This window comes from Carassius gibelio, chromosome B12 (assembly GCF_023724105.1).
Source record: "Carassius gibelio isolate Cgi1373 ecotype wild population from Czech Republic chromosome B12, carGib1.2-hapl.c, whole genome shotgun sequence".
Lineage (NCBI taxonomy): Eukaryota > Metazoa > Chordata > Actinopteri > Cypriniformes > Cyprinidae > Carassius > Carassius gibelio.
In genome coordinates, this window is record NC_068407.1 from 8732349 (window position 1) to 8748043 (window position 15695).

The 15695-nt window shown below is 36.6% G+C and overlaps 1 protein-coding gene across 2 annotated transcripts in view; it reads right to left on the reverse strand.

Annotated features, from left to right (window-relative positions):
• Window positions 1–12569: 12569 nt before the first annotated feature.
• Window positions 12570–15695, reverse strand: part of LOC127969508 (TANK-binding kinase 1-binding protein 1) — a 47502-nt gene continuing 44376 nt past the window's right edge. For both annotated transcript variants that reach the window (XM_052571517.1, XM_052571518.1), the window contains exon 10: window positions 12570–14990. In XM_052571517.1, the coding sequence (XP_052427477.1) occupies window positions 14859–14990 (132 nt within the window). In that variant the 3' untranslated portion in view covers window positions 12570–14858. The remainder of the gene's footprint in view (window positions 14991–15695) is intronic.

Sequence of the window (15695 nt, forward strand, 5' to 3'; positions counted from 1 at the left end):
CTGTCGGCTCAGGTTATGTTGATGCTGAATGCCCACTCCTCGAGGGACTGCAGGCCTGCAGGGTGGTCTTTCTCTCATCAGCAGCATTAGGGTCCGGTGCATGATGGGTGCTGACCCCTGGGAGGGCCATAACCAACCTAAGCTCCCCTCCTGTCACTAGCGCTCACACCCTGGCACCACTCACTCATGCTGTGTGTTACATACACGGCAAGCAAGATCTTTTTAAAGCTTTTCTGAAAGTGGCTCCATAAGCTAGTTCAATAGAGGTGAAAAGCTGAGAGAGATCTGTGTGTTGTGAACAGAAAAGTCCTTATTCAACCAAGCATAGGTAAATATTTCAGTGATTTCATAACATTTCCATAGCCAGAACTTTGTAGGGTATCATGGGTAAAAGGCCTTTTTGAATTATTTTCTTCTATACTGAATAGCAACAGAAGCCACTGCTATACTTCCTAAACACCTGTTTGTCACCATGCATAGTGAAATTGTCCTGATTGAGTTTGATATCTGAGGTATTTCTGTCTGACGTGATTTTGTCTTGGCGTCAGTAATATATTAAGCAAGAAAGCATTAAATTGATCAACAGTGACAGTAAAAACCTTTCTAAAGTTACAAAAAAAGACACATTTCAATTCAAATGTGTTCTTTAGAACTTTTTATTAATGGTTCTGATTTAAAACTGATATCACAGAATTGCACTACAACTCATACCTCCCAATACACACAGAAATGAAGTATTTGCATTTGAACATATCTTTTTAGATTATTTCAGAGGAAGTTTCATTTTGTGCAAAAAAAAAAAAAAAAAAAAAAAAACATTTCCTTATGAATCGTCTGCAGTAATGACAGAAATTAAGTGCCTCTTTTTATTTTTATTTTAATTTTTTCACATTAACCTTAATCTCTCAACCACAGGCCGTTTATTTCAAATCTTGATTTTTAAGATTCTGTATCTTTTTTGGACCAAAGATTTTGAGAGGATTTCAATACCTGCGCTTGGGCCAAAGGTGAGACTGAGGCCTGATGGCAGATTGACCATTACAATGGAGCCGACAGTAAAGCAAGGAAAGCCTGGAAATGTGAAGTGACAAAGGGTGCCCTTTGTGTGTGAACTGATGGGGTGGAGGGCTGACAAGGTGCTCCCTCTAGGGGTTAACCTTCCAGTCCGGAGCAACTGCTAAATCTAGGTCAGAAAAAAAGAGGGGGAGGGTGTTACATGCATGAATGCTGGAGAGCACAGAGGGACATGTTGAGGAAACAGTGATGAAGATGAGGGCGAGTAGAACACAGAGCAAACGTTAAGCATTTGCATTACTTTAAAAAAGACACAGGTAGGGTGTATGGTGTGCAGGAGGAGCAGATGCTAAAGGTCAATCGGTGGAGGAGGAGGGTTAAACCTAACCCTTTATGGCACATTTATTTACTAATACACTAAATATACATAAATTGACATCGCTATAAATTCTAAAGCCTAAATTACTTCGCAGTGGGTGTGCAGTACCCACTGCAGCCCCGCTATATAGCTCCATATAAAGCATCTCAGTTCATACTGAGAAAACAGATGAGGCAGGAGACAAAACAATACCACTATTAGTTTAAGGGCTCTATTTGGCATCATCAGTTATGGCAGAACACTAGAGGAAGTCACAGCTGGGTTCCTCCGCACGCAGAGACAGTCATCTGGCTCTCGCTGCTCTATTACATTGGCTCTAATAGGAGCGCGTACTAACAGTCTTCTTCTCACATTCATCACGCAGGTTTCATGAGCTGGGGACATGAAGGGGAAAATTAGTTAACCACTATGCTTAAATTAATGGTTTACCTAAAATTTTTTTTTTACCTAAACATTTTTGCGAACTGTTTCTTTAAATGATCAGCATGAGATCTATTTAAAGGGACAGTCTACCTAAAAATGAAAACTATGCATATTTCGTTTGACTTCCATGTTACTCGTTTGTCTTCGTTTTCAATGGCACGGTTATTATAAGGTATTATAAGGTATTGTCACATATACTTTTGAGTTTTCATGGTAAAACTTGAAATCTCAGCAGTTTCGCTTGAGGGCAAAAGATTTCCTTAAGCAGATTTTGCATTGGGTTCAAGTTGGCCACATTAATTTGCAGTGGTTACAAACAGAAAGCTGATTGCGTCGAAAGTGTCTTGTGTGAGTTGTGCTTCAGACACCTCTATTGACAATAGACAACGGAATTTTTTTTTTTTTTGCACAAGGACTCACCATTGGCACCTTTAGGCTGCACCCTTAGTTAGTGAGACATTCTGAAAAATGTATCACAACTTGAAACCAGTAAAGTTTGCATGCAAATTCTTGTAAGCAAGGGAAAACTATGAGAATTAGGGTGGATATTCCGTCTTTAAGTAAATAACGACTTCAGTTTGAATTGGTTTCATACACAAAACTGAATTGCATGAGAAACATTTATGAGAAACTGCATTTACTGTGAAGTAAGCTGCTCTGATAACACATTATTATAAGAAGCACATGTGTGAATGAACACAGTGCCACTCTTCAATCTAAGAGCCCCATTGTTGCATTGAAAATTAATTTTTAGTCTCATTATCAATTCACAAACTGCCTTTTGGAAACTTAAATCATATATACATACTGTGCAGTTTATGTACAGCTAGCTTGTTGAAAGGGTAAATTTTAGGGTTGTCAACAGGTTCTTCCAAGTCTTCTGTTTCCAAAAGGTCACAAACTCCAGGACTGATGCATTTTGGTCTCTGTTCAGGGCATTTCATTTTGATGGTGATTGTTGTTGTGGTTTACCTCTTGGTATTTTGTTCACTACACTCTCCACTAGCATTTTAGCACAAACTGACCCTTACATTCTATTAATTAAAATTAGCATCTATCCCCTTAGCATTGACTTGTTACGTCAGATAGAATCAACTTTGTATCAGCAGGCCTGAGGGTCTCAGGCCCTAACGAGCCTAAGATCCTAATTAGGGACAGAAAAACTGAAGGGGAGCGGGGAGGGGGTAGAGGGCCAGAGAGGGTCCTGCTGGGATGAGCATAGCCACGGGGCTCACGGTATTTATACTTCACGCACCTATGGTACACATGGTGTGGATGAGACCAGAATGGAACTGGACCCAGGCAGCGCCTCACACCCCAGCCATCACAACCACTATCAGTCCAGATGGGAGGATGGAGAGGGAGGACAAGATAGAAAGCGAGAGGGGAAGATAACGATGGGAGGACATATAAGATGAGAACAAAAGACAAAACACTGGGGACAGAGAGGAAGTGAGAGACACATAAAGAGAGAAAAATAGACAAACTGAACAAATAGACCAATGGTTGCTGGTGTGGGACAGAATAAAGTGTCTATTGATATCAATGTGGCTAGACAGACGAAACAAACTTTTGAGTTCTTTCCTTCATTTGTGGTGTGTTCATACATTTACATGTATGTACAATATGTATATGTTCCATTCTTGTTTGATTAATAATAATAAATACTACCCATAAATAGTTGGTTTTGCTGCGTTTGAAGGAAGTTTCCTATGCTCACCAAGGCTACATATCAAAATAAAAATAAATTATAAATGTTTTCTATTTTTATATACATATACATATACATATACACAGGAATGTCATTCCTGTGATTCCTGCAAAGCTAAATATTCTAGCCAAACATTCATCATGACATGATTCTTCAGAAGTCATTATTGAAATCAAATCAATACTGAAAAGTGTTGCTTTTGAGCTTGTTATTTTTCCTGAATTTATTTTTCCTGAATTTAATGAATAGAAAGTAAAAAAAAAACAAAAAAAAACAGCTGTTTGTGTCAATGTAAGAGTCACTTTGATCTTTTGTTTTTGATCTATTGTTTTTTTTACTGAATAAAAAATAAAATTTCTTTCTTTTTTTCTATTTTTTTTTCTTGGGGATTTTGTAATAATTAAATAAATAAAAAAATCTGCCTTGTTTGCCATTCGTTTGGTTACAGCAGCATCTAATTTCTCTGTCTATCCCTATCTGTGACTGTGACTGAGGCCTTTAATGTGTTCTTGTCATTTAATCTTTTTATATGTGCATGTGAGTGTTAACTCTGAATATGACAAGTCCTTTTGCCCCAGCTGAGTGGCTCTCGGGTCAGGCAGTAGGATAGCTGCTGATGTGGGTCCTTCCAACAGGAGTAGACAGGCCAGATGAAGTGGGGAATATGAGCCCAGGACCCGAAAAGACATGTGTCAGTAACACAGGGGCTGACATGGTCCGACACCCTCTGGTCCAGTAGATGTTAAGCCTCTATGAAGGTCTCAACCTGAATGAATGCAGCTGGATCGAGGCTGAGGCTGACATTGCAGCTGAAAGCAGACATCTCCAGATCTGCCCTGCTGGTGTCTTCTGACTCAATCGGGCAGGAAGCACAAAAGTGTCATGGTTTGGTGTGGAAGTGTATATTCAGAGGAAGGAAATCTGATGTTTAAATCACCTAATTTCTTATGAACTCTCGCACCCTTCACCAACAGTCTCTTTTTTGGCAGACTTTAATTGTCTTTCCTGTTTCATTTCATATCACTCCTTCCTGCCCTTGCACCCATTGTGACTCATTCTGTCCTGTGTTATGAATTTCTTGCTGTTGCGTTCATTTTTGTTGTTTATGTTATTATCTAATTAAACACAGTGTTCATTACAAATAAAATTTTCAGCATGACAATTAAATTCAAAATCTACCATTACAGTAACATTCCATAATTATCAATGTAAAAAAAAAGAAAAAAAAAGAAAAAAAATATATATATATCACTCTCACATGCTGCTGTTATTTCTAAATTATTTTTCAACACTTTTTAATCAATAACTAACCATTTTAATTGTTATATATATATATATATATATATATATATATATATATATATATATATATATATATATATATATATATATTACTTGCTAGTAAATTTCACTAATAATTACAGAAAAATGGCAAGTAACTATGGAAGCCCACTTTTGCAACAAAATAAAAAAGTACATAAATAAAAAATAAATAATGGTTATTTTACATTTTGCATGTAATCTATAATCTTGCAATCTGACTTTTATCTCACAATTCAGACCTGTATTATTTTATATCCAAGTATTGAGGACAAAAAGTCTAAACATGTTTGGAATGAGGTGGTTATAGTTTAATAGTTATTGCTGATTAACAGTTATTGTGTGCATTAATTAAAGAACGATTAGTTATTTGTTGTTATTTCTTGCCCCAGCAAAAGCTGATCAATTGTATAATGTGTAATGACAGAGATGGAACATTGCCCGTTCATTCAGTCATTTTGAAGTTTCACTCGTCAATAAACAACTATGGAAAGTGGGGGAAGACACACTGGGGGGTTGCCATCATTCTAAAGAGCCCCCTTGGGTGGAGGTGGAGAAAAATTACCTTTTGTGGTGACAGAACCAGTAACCTGCACTACAACACATCCTTCACCCCCTTGCTCAGTGTTTCCAGAGATCACACCCACAGTTACAGTTAACAGCTGACCAGCACCCCCTCTATATAGGTCAATTCAAACAACCAGCAGATTAGAGAAATTAAAGTTTTATAAAGTAGTGCATAATAAGATTTCACATACTTTTCATTGACTGACAGATGAGAAATAAATCGGATGAAAATATTAGCTTTCACACAGAGGTGTGAAAAATGGAAGGAAATGTATGATTGTCTGATAGATAAGAAAAACTAAGCTAAAATATGTTACATGGTTGATTTGATCTATCTATCTATCTATCTATCTATCTATCTATCTATCTATCTATCTATCTATCTATCTATCTATCTATCTATCTATCTATACTGAATTAAATATAGAATGTGCACACACTAAAATAATACTATTTCTTGTTTTCTTTTTCAAAAATTTTACATTTTTCTTATAAGTAGGGTTTGCATTATGGTTCATTTGTGATTGGTCATTTAATTTAATTAAATTTTAGTTTGCTTAAATACTTCCAAATATATAGCTATGTAAATGGTATGTGTGTGTGTGTGTGTGTGTGTGTCTGTCTGGCCTGTGTTAATGCCTGAATGACTGCTATAGGACCTCCTGTTTGCCAGCCAGATCTCTGAATATAAGTGCTCTAATTGCTCAGAAAATTACATCCAATGCTGATTGCAAGTGACATGGCCTGGCAGTGCAGTGACATTGTGATGCCTCCTATATTCCCTCCCTCTGTTTCTCCTCTGCTTCTCCAGATCCCTCTCCTACACCGTGTCATTCCCTGGTGACCGCAGCAATGCCCCTGGTGACCGCCTGCTGCCCTCTTCTTGTTGAAGCTGTCGAGTGCTGAGATGTCCCAAAGTTCAATCTTGTCATGCTCAGGCATCGCTTTCTGCCACCCTCTATCCATCAACCGAGCTGTTTGTGAACCATTATGATATGTGTGTGTCTGTGTGTAAGCACATTTATGTGTATGCGATGCGCTCACTGCTCCTTCATTCCTGAACACATAGTCCCAGCTGCTTCACCCACCTGATTTTTTTTACTTGCATATCTGTGTGAATGGATTTGAAACATTGAATGTGTCCAGTAAAGGTCAATTTATTTGATTCAGTTCATCCCAATTGTACCCTGAAATTGACCCTCTCAACCCTGTAGGGATATTTAGGTGGATTTATGTGGATTGTGTTGTGTGCTTGTGTCTCTGTGGAGGTTTTGTGCGCGTGTGTGTCTGCGCCAGCCCCTGCGGGCTGGGACGTGTCACCCCTTTGTCTCGTCACTGCTAATATGAACTTGAGCATCCAGGCGTGGAGCTGTGACAGATCGGCAGACAGCCCTGCCCCCTCACACTTCCGCTCCCAGCATCCCTTCATCCCTGCTACCTATCTAGCTCGCTTAATCTTAAATTAATTTCAGGTCAAAAACCAACCGATCCCTGGCACCAGGCTATGATACCTCACCTGCCCACTGGGGATCACTGGAAGGAAGTGTAACATCAAATTAACAGAATAACACATGACAAGCGTGGGGATTATTTACAGCTGCGAGTCGCTTTATCACCACATATGACTCCATTTTTTGATCTTTTAGAGAGTCTGCGTGCACCACGATGTGATTAATAAACAAACCTGTGAATCGCATGTGTGGTGCTGTCAGCAAACGCAAAATATTTGTGGCCTTTTAAAGTGACTCCCGATGCGTTAGGTCAAATGGTGTTGGAAGATGATGTAATTTGACGTTTTTACCACTCTTGACCTTTCCAGTAAAATTACGGGAGATCTGCTGAGTGTTTCTGCTCAGTAGCAGTTCACGATCAGGTCTTGCATGCTGAGTTCAGGGTTGCTAACCTCACTGGCAGGTACTTAACCTTTTCACACCACTGACTCAAACACCATGAACTCTGATTTGGAGTGCATAGACCTTAAAAGTGCTATATAGCATTTTCACACAATAATTGATGTGTGAATTATTTGCAGAAGTAAATCAACAGAACTCAATTCAAAGTTTTTTTATGTTATTATGGTTTTTTTTTATTTTTTTATATGGAGGCCAAATGTAAAATAGTTCCAATTACTATTTTACTCAAGGCTGTGATTAGTTAAATCATGACCACGATTAAATCAAAATTGAAACAATTTTTTTTTTTTGTAGTGAATTAGTACAGCACAGCCATGATCATGACATGTCACATTGACCTCTTAACTAAATTCAAAGAATAAACTTATAGTGTATTTCCATAATATTTATTTCTTTTACATTTACTGAGTATTTACTATTTAAAAAACATAAACAAACAAACAAACAAAACAATATGACAAGATATATAGTATATAGATGTCCGTATGTGAAAATTTTTTTTACTGACTGATATTACTGATAAATTGTATGAAAATTTCATAGAAATGTAAAAGAAACCAATCCCTTTTATGGGGATTGTAATGTAATGTAATTACAATGTAATCCCATTTCTATATCACTAGAACCTAATAATTTGATTATACTGAAATTGTTTGTAGGAATTAATTCCGTTTTGGTTTTTATGTTTGTGTGTGTGTGCGTTTAAAGCTGCCTGACTGGGAAGTTAATGTCAAGCTGATGTGGAGTGACAGTGGGCGCCCTGTCTGCCAGGCCCAGAGTGCGGGCCACCATATTGCCTGGCTCCCCAGGGAGGACAGATCAGCATGCCAGCCTTGCCAGAAAGTGCTAATAGGCGCAACACGTCTTACTTTCACACATTAAGGCAAGCAAAGGGTGACAGATCGGAGCTGTGATACTGCCGCATGGAAAAAAGGTCTGCGCCACCCGTTTGCCATGCGGCAACAGCTAATGATGAGCGCTGCTAAACTGTGCTACATGTCTGCCAAAAACTGAGCTGAAATGCATCCTGACAGATACCGCCGCGATACCGGTCTCAAGAACAAATGTAGCCAACTTACAAAAACACCTGGCTGAATGCTAAAAGTTTTTTAAACTAGAGAAATGTTAGAGAAAAATATGTAATAATTCAGTTTTCAACACAGTTTTTTTTTTCAGTCATGACTTGGGACTGTGAGTCAGTCTTCCTGTTAGTGGAAACAAACTCATGGTCACACTAACTCTAACTCTACGCATGCTAGTGTGTCACCAACAAGAAAAGGGGGTTTGTGAAAAAACCACAGAGCCTGCAATGTGCCACCGCAAAGCCTAATGAAAACACTATGGTTTCTACAGATATTGATTTCATCTATGGACCAGACCTCTAATCTGCTTCAGAAACCAACGTTTTAGATTTAGAAATTGTGCAGCTGACACGTTAATGTGATACGATGTTTGTTTCTTGTTGTGTGATTTGTGGATATTGCAAATAAGAGGCACGCATGCTACAATATATATGTCTTTGATGAGGTCATATTGTTGGTAGAAAAATGGGGTCACCTGGGTAAAGGTTTGAGCATGAGGAGGTTTCTTTTATACAAGTGCATTGTGCAACATTTCCGGCATATTATGTGCAGAAAGTGCTTTTCTTATTCATCGTTTTTGTCTTGTTTTCCAGTACAAATAAATGTTCTTAAATCAATAAATATTTATTTGAGAAGCAAAATGAAGTCAGGTATTTTGGAAAACAAAATGAAAATGTAGTACAAGATGTACAGAGAATATTTTGTCATTTATTTTGAGCAAACCAGGAAATGGCCGGAAATCTTTAAACACCCCTCTCGCCACTGATGTGTTTAGTTGTATAATTGAGGTCAAAGGAACATCAGTCATGGATGAATAACTGATCCTGAAAATAATTGACTCACTTATCAATAACAGATGCCTCGTCATCAACGCTACACATTATCTTTTCCTTTATATATATATTTTTTGTTAACATTTCTTACCACACAGGCCAGGCCAGAAATGCAGAGAAGAGTGACTTGGCTTCATCTCAGTGTAAAACACTACAAAAAACATCCTTACAAACACTACACTGTTGCCCTTTCCTTTCCCATTGCCCCCCTCTCCGTCCCTCTCCCCCCGGGGCCTAACCGTGCTTGCTGAAGCGTTATGTTGTAAGTGTGGTAGTGCACGTCCCGTCATCAATAGGAGTGAGTTACACAGGTCAGCAGTTCAAAAGCAGGTCACAACTTCATGCTCCACGTTGATGTCCTTCTCTGCTCTGATTGGTTCATTGCACAAACAGATTGACTTCTGCTTCTCACTGTTTGATCCATGCTCTGTTTGATCCTGGGGTGTACTATCAAAATCATTTTGTTTTAAATGCAAGAAATATGGGCACTTACAGGGGAAATCCAATGTACTTGTTGTTTGAATAGTATAAGAATAATGCTACCAATTACATATTTGGTGTTTGAATTATTGTTTTGTTGTTCATAAATGCTTATAAATTATGACAATTATGACAAGTATACAACAATATGATCTCTATCTATCTATCTATCTATCTATCTATCTATCTATCTATCTATCTATCTATCTATCTATCTATCTATCTATCTATCTATCTATCTATCTATCTATCTATCTATCTATCTATCTATCTATCTATCTATCTATCTATCTATCTATCTATCTATACTCCTTGGCCTAAAGTGTTACATATGGATGATGAAAGAGCTTGTTCTTGTGATCTTCCTGGCCATCTAGTGGAAAATGTGGGATACACAGGGTTACAGAAGCAAATGGGATAACGCATGAGATGTTGTATGTTGCTAACGTAAACTATTTGGCTAGTTAAACTGCATGGTATTAAGGAAACAGATAGTTGCATAGTGATATTGTTAGACAGCATGCAGTCAGTTTATTTTTGACCAGGGTTGCCAGGTCAAAGCTCAGCGGCAAAACAAAACATGCAACATATTTTATAGTTCCTGTAATGCATTTTCAAATTTTCTTTTCTTTTTAGGCCTACTGTATAGTGTAAGTAGCACTGAATGAAACACAAAGCTTTTTGAATACCCTTAAAAAGCTGGCACTGGGGTGCTACTCTTTCAAAATGTACACCTTTGTAACTTATTTAGCCCATTCTAGTAACTTACAGGTGCATATTTGTACTCAGAGTTTATGGACAGTACCTTTTGATAAGGTGGCACTCCAGTTTTTTTTTTTTTTTTCTCTGAGATTGATGTCCTGAGATAAAACAGTACAAAACTGGGGTGGTACACTTTAAAAAGTTAGTATATACACTTTAGGTACTAATATGCACTTTTAAAGTACTAATATGTACATTTAAGTTATTACATAATATTTAGCATTTAGGGGTAAATAAGGCTTAAAGATGTACCTTTTAGATTTTGCTAAAAAGGATTTGATTATCAAGCAAGAAAATCAAAGTTTGAGTTCAAAACCTGAAGGCATTCATACATAGAAGTTAAAATGGTTTCATCATTATAGCCCCCATTACTAGCATATAATAAATCACTTTTTGCGTATCTTTACTGTTCCATTATGACAATATGCCTAAGAAATAAGAAAATTTTGCAAAAGACCCAAACACGAACAGCAATGAATGAATTGGGATGAATTTAGATGCTGACTGTGATTCAAGGACCTCACTGAAACTTTTGTGTTTTTAAAAGTGTTTGAAAAGATACAGCAGCAAAGGTAGGACAAACTCATTAGTAACTCCAGTGGTTTTGGGATTAAATGTTCAACAAGCACCTATTGATGTGGTTTTTGGATTCCACATATTTTAGGTTATGAAAAGAGTGTGCATATGTTGATTTTTTATTTAAATCCATAGAGATACTAATGTATATCTACGCCAAGCCGCCTTCACAAAACGTTTCAGGATTTATCCAATTGTTAACGTTTGAGAACTTTAGTTATTTAGTGTAAGGCCATAAGAAAAGTGTGAAGATGACGGCAGCAGCACATCAGAAAATATCTATTTGTGTTAACCACTAACGCTGAACTCTTATCGTGGTCTATCAAGTTGTTTCTGCTTTTTCCCATGAACGTCAGAGAAAAGGCTTTGAATGTGTTTATTTATTTATTTATTTATTTATTTTTTGACGATAGATTCTTCCCACTGTTCTCAACAGTTAATTATTATAGATTTAGGCATAAATAATGGCAACAAAAATTTAAAACTATTTAAGGCAATCTTATTAACTTCCCCAAATCAATAAACACATTACAGTTTGTACTTACAGTAATGTTTGAAATTAATTACAATTCATAAATCAACTTGGCTTTGATTTCCCTTTGTGATTAAATTTTAATTAGTCTCTCTAAAACCTACATTTGACCCATATCTGCTGAAATGTTTGAGGTGGAGGCATTTTCCTGTGTGATGTGTGTTTGTGTCAGTCTGTCAAGAAAGAAAAAGAAAGAGAGAGAGAGAGAGAAAAGAGAAGGGGAGAAAGAAAAGAGAGAGTACTGAGCTCTTCACGGAGAGCATGTGGTTTTGAGCGGATGGGCGGGCCATCCTGTGAACTTGAGAGAAGTGCATCTCTCACTGAGCGTATGCCTGTGATAGAGAAAAGACACAAAGGGTCGGAAGTGGGGTGGGGGAATTAGGGGATAACAGATGAGAGTTTTAAAACAGCACTTTTGTCAAAACCAACTATTGTTGCTATAAGTTGAATGAATTGAGAGAGAGAGAGAGAGATCTATTATAAGAGATCATCATAAAACATACTTTTGAACAAATCAATAAAAAGAAAAATCAAAATGCCCCAACATTTTTTAACCCTAAGATTATATATATATATATATATATATATATATATATATAATTATCTTCCGCTCACCAAGCAGAAATGAATGTTACAAATTATGTAAAAAAAATTTACATGTTACAAAATATTTCTATTTGATATCTGATTATACTGACTGTAATCCAATTTAACTCTTTTGCTGTGCTAAAATTTTTACTTTATATGATTTGGTATTTCTGGTCAAAAAAATGACCAGCCTTTATTTTTACCCTCATTGTTATATTATTACCAAATCTTGGATTCAGTGTTCTTATCAACTTACTATGCATTTCTTCTTAATGCTTATTGATCGTAAGCCTCATTGATCTCTGCTTATGCACCTCCGATTTTGAGTGAAAGCATAATTAGTGTATAATTTTAGCAATATTCACCAAATCAGACAAATGGACACCATATCAGTGCATGTTCCAGTTTATTTCATAATATTTACAGAATATTTTTTGACACATTATGCATTCATTTTCAATGTCTTTTTTTCTTTCTTTAAAGTATACCTTGTTGGTATAACACCATCTTTCTACCCCTTTAGCGTTCTCTTTGCTCTTCAACAGATCTGGTGAAATCTCACATTGTCCCAGTGGAGGTTAGTTGTGTATGGTCAAGGAGCCATATTCACAAAGCTTTATCCCCTGAGTTATATCACAAATAAATCATACACCAAACTACAGGGCAAAAGAGAGACCACATACTATGAGCATCCAGAAAAGTTTGTTAATTTGCCTTTGCATGAGAAAAAAACACTGTCTTGAGGAGCAAGGTAACAGCAAAAGCTCTTTACTGTAAATAACTCCTGAGCGAATCTTAGTGAATAGTGGCTGAAGATTTACTTTGCCTCTACTCTGCATTTTCATGGATAAGAATACAAGACAAGATATAATATATATATATTTATGTATATATATATATATATATATATATATATATATATATATATATATATATATATATATATATGGAAACTTGTGGGTGATTATGCAGAAATGGACTGTTCTTACACTAGCTGCATCTCTGCACATCTGCACACTATTCATTGAAAATGTCGCACCATATTTCAGGGTAGTATTCTTAAGTGGTACTTGGTCATCATGTGTAAAGAAATGAAAAACAAGCAAGCTGTGTCTTTGGTTGTATTGATGGCATCTCAGTTTATCCACACTTCCATATATTTCATGGTATGGAATAGTGACATCATAGACGATTCGTATATTTACAACATCCAGGGTTGGTATTTTCCAGAATTGTAACAATTACCAAATAAAATTAGATGACCAATTGAATGAAACCTCCCCCCAGTTATTTGACAGACAGCATATAGCTTCTTATTTTTTTACTTCGTTATATTTGGCTTCTTAATTTTGCACATGTGCATCGGCGATGACTTCTTTGTGCTACTTTCCCATTTTAGTTCCTCTGTATTTGGGTTAGTAGCAGAGCCAGTGCCCTCGTTTTTACACAGTCTGCAGCATCAGGGAAAGTGGCAAGAAAGAAGTCTTTATAACAGAGTATAAGGTACACCTGGAAGAATAGGGAATAGGAAGATAATTAAACACACTCAAATTGTTGCTGTATCATTTGGATCACAGCAATACAGAACATTGAATTAGCAGTTCCAGCAGTTTTCTCTTAATCTTCAGCAATCCATTTGCTCTTATCCAAGCTTGAAAAATGCATATCTATATTATATAGGTTAATACATATAATTGGCTTTAAATACAGGTATACATTTACAGTACATTAGAAAAGTTGAAACTCATAAAACAGATTGCACTCTGTGATGTGATCAGACGAACACATATTTTGTTAAAGCTAAAGTAATTACATCAAAAAAACAATCCACTAAGTGTACTATGGAAATCACAGTATTACTGTCTTGAGAAACAACAGTAACTGGTGTTTTGTCAGTGGTTGGCTAAACTGTTATGTTATATATGTTATGTTATGTATATTCTGAGAGAAAATTCTTTAAGAAAATTTTAAAGAAAAAAAATCTTCCCTTATTGTACAGCCAAACACCCCGGAAGACAAACAAAATAGATGCGATTGTGAATTTACAGATAATTACAAATAATTCAGTTTTGTTAAAGGGAAATCCTGCCAAACTAAGATATATTTAAGGATATCCAAGACCCTGGAGTATTAAAAAATAAATTATTTCTATAAGGTTTTACCTTTTTGCCTCAGTGTTAAACTGGATATTAAGTACTTATATAAAGTGCTGAAATTCAAATGATGCAACCATTGGCCATTATGTCTAATAATCCCTCATACTCATCCTGTATAGCACCCTCATAACTACTCAGTTCTCCAAAAATGGTCACAAAGCCCATTCATAATCGTGGGAACTGTAGTTGAACTGTAGCTGAAATGAGAGCCTTAATATTGCAACATGCTCAGTCAGTTTGATTTAGTGTGTTTGTAATTGCTGATAAACAGTGTTTAAAATAGAAAGTAAAAATTTTTCAAGAAATGTTTGATGAAAAGAAGCGATATATAGAGATATAAGCCATTCATGACACATTTGCGTTTTGCAGGTAATCACAGATCTCCGTTTCACTTATCAAATCGGGAGACTGGCCACAGGTGCATCGCCTACATTCTGTCTGAAGGCACCCGACTGAAAATAGCAGGAGCAAAGACTGAATATAACTGTGGAACAACAGAAGGTCATGGCGTGGCTGTGGGTGTCAGATCTTGCTGTTCTCCAGGTGCGAGTCAATGTGCTTGATCAAGGCATCATCAGGGTAACCAATAGGGAAGATTAGCTGGCACAGCGGGCAGCTCCTGACGTCACCCTCCTCCTCTGTCTCCATCCACAGCTGTGAAGGGCACAGTGATATGTTTGAAAGCCATAATGTTTCAAATCCACATTTTAAAATCTAAAAGATGCAATAAATGTGAAATGTGTATCTTTTCTTTTTTTAGCTTGTTTGGCACAGAGAGCTATACGTAAGCCATGAGAATATTTCTCTGTAAACACTGTCTCCATGGTGCTTTCAAAATATTTGTATTTGTTAGAGCAGCCTGAGATGGCAATGGTGGCTTAACCAATGGTGTGAGTTTTGGGACGGGGTTATCTGTTTGTACAGCCAATAGCAGACCACGGTTGTGCATTAGAAATCTCCCTTTCAATTCATAAGTTCTCATTTAAATTGAATTGGCCAAACTCTACAGTGAGTTGAATTAGGAATGCAGGATGTGGATTTTAAATTAATTAATTGTTATTCCTATAAATTTATATTAAACACAAAAAGGTATATGTAAATTAAGAAACAAATTTAGGTGACATTTCACACTTTAAGCCTTTTAAATATTAAGACATGGCTTTGGCATGACTTAGCAAACCTTTCTTTTTTGTTGTTAAAATGCTGCACAAGTTTGAGGAATCCAGTCAAAGAAAACATTACATTTTAATTCCGTTTGGTGACACAAATGGTGTAGAAATTACACACTTCACCTTTGTCACTATATATTCTCAACATAGGTTCATTGGAAAAATGTGCCTCTACCTACATTTTTGCAAA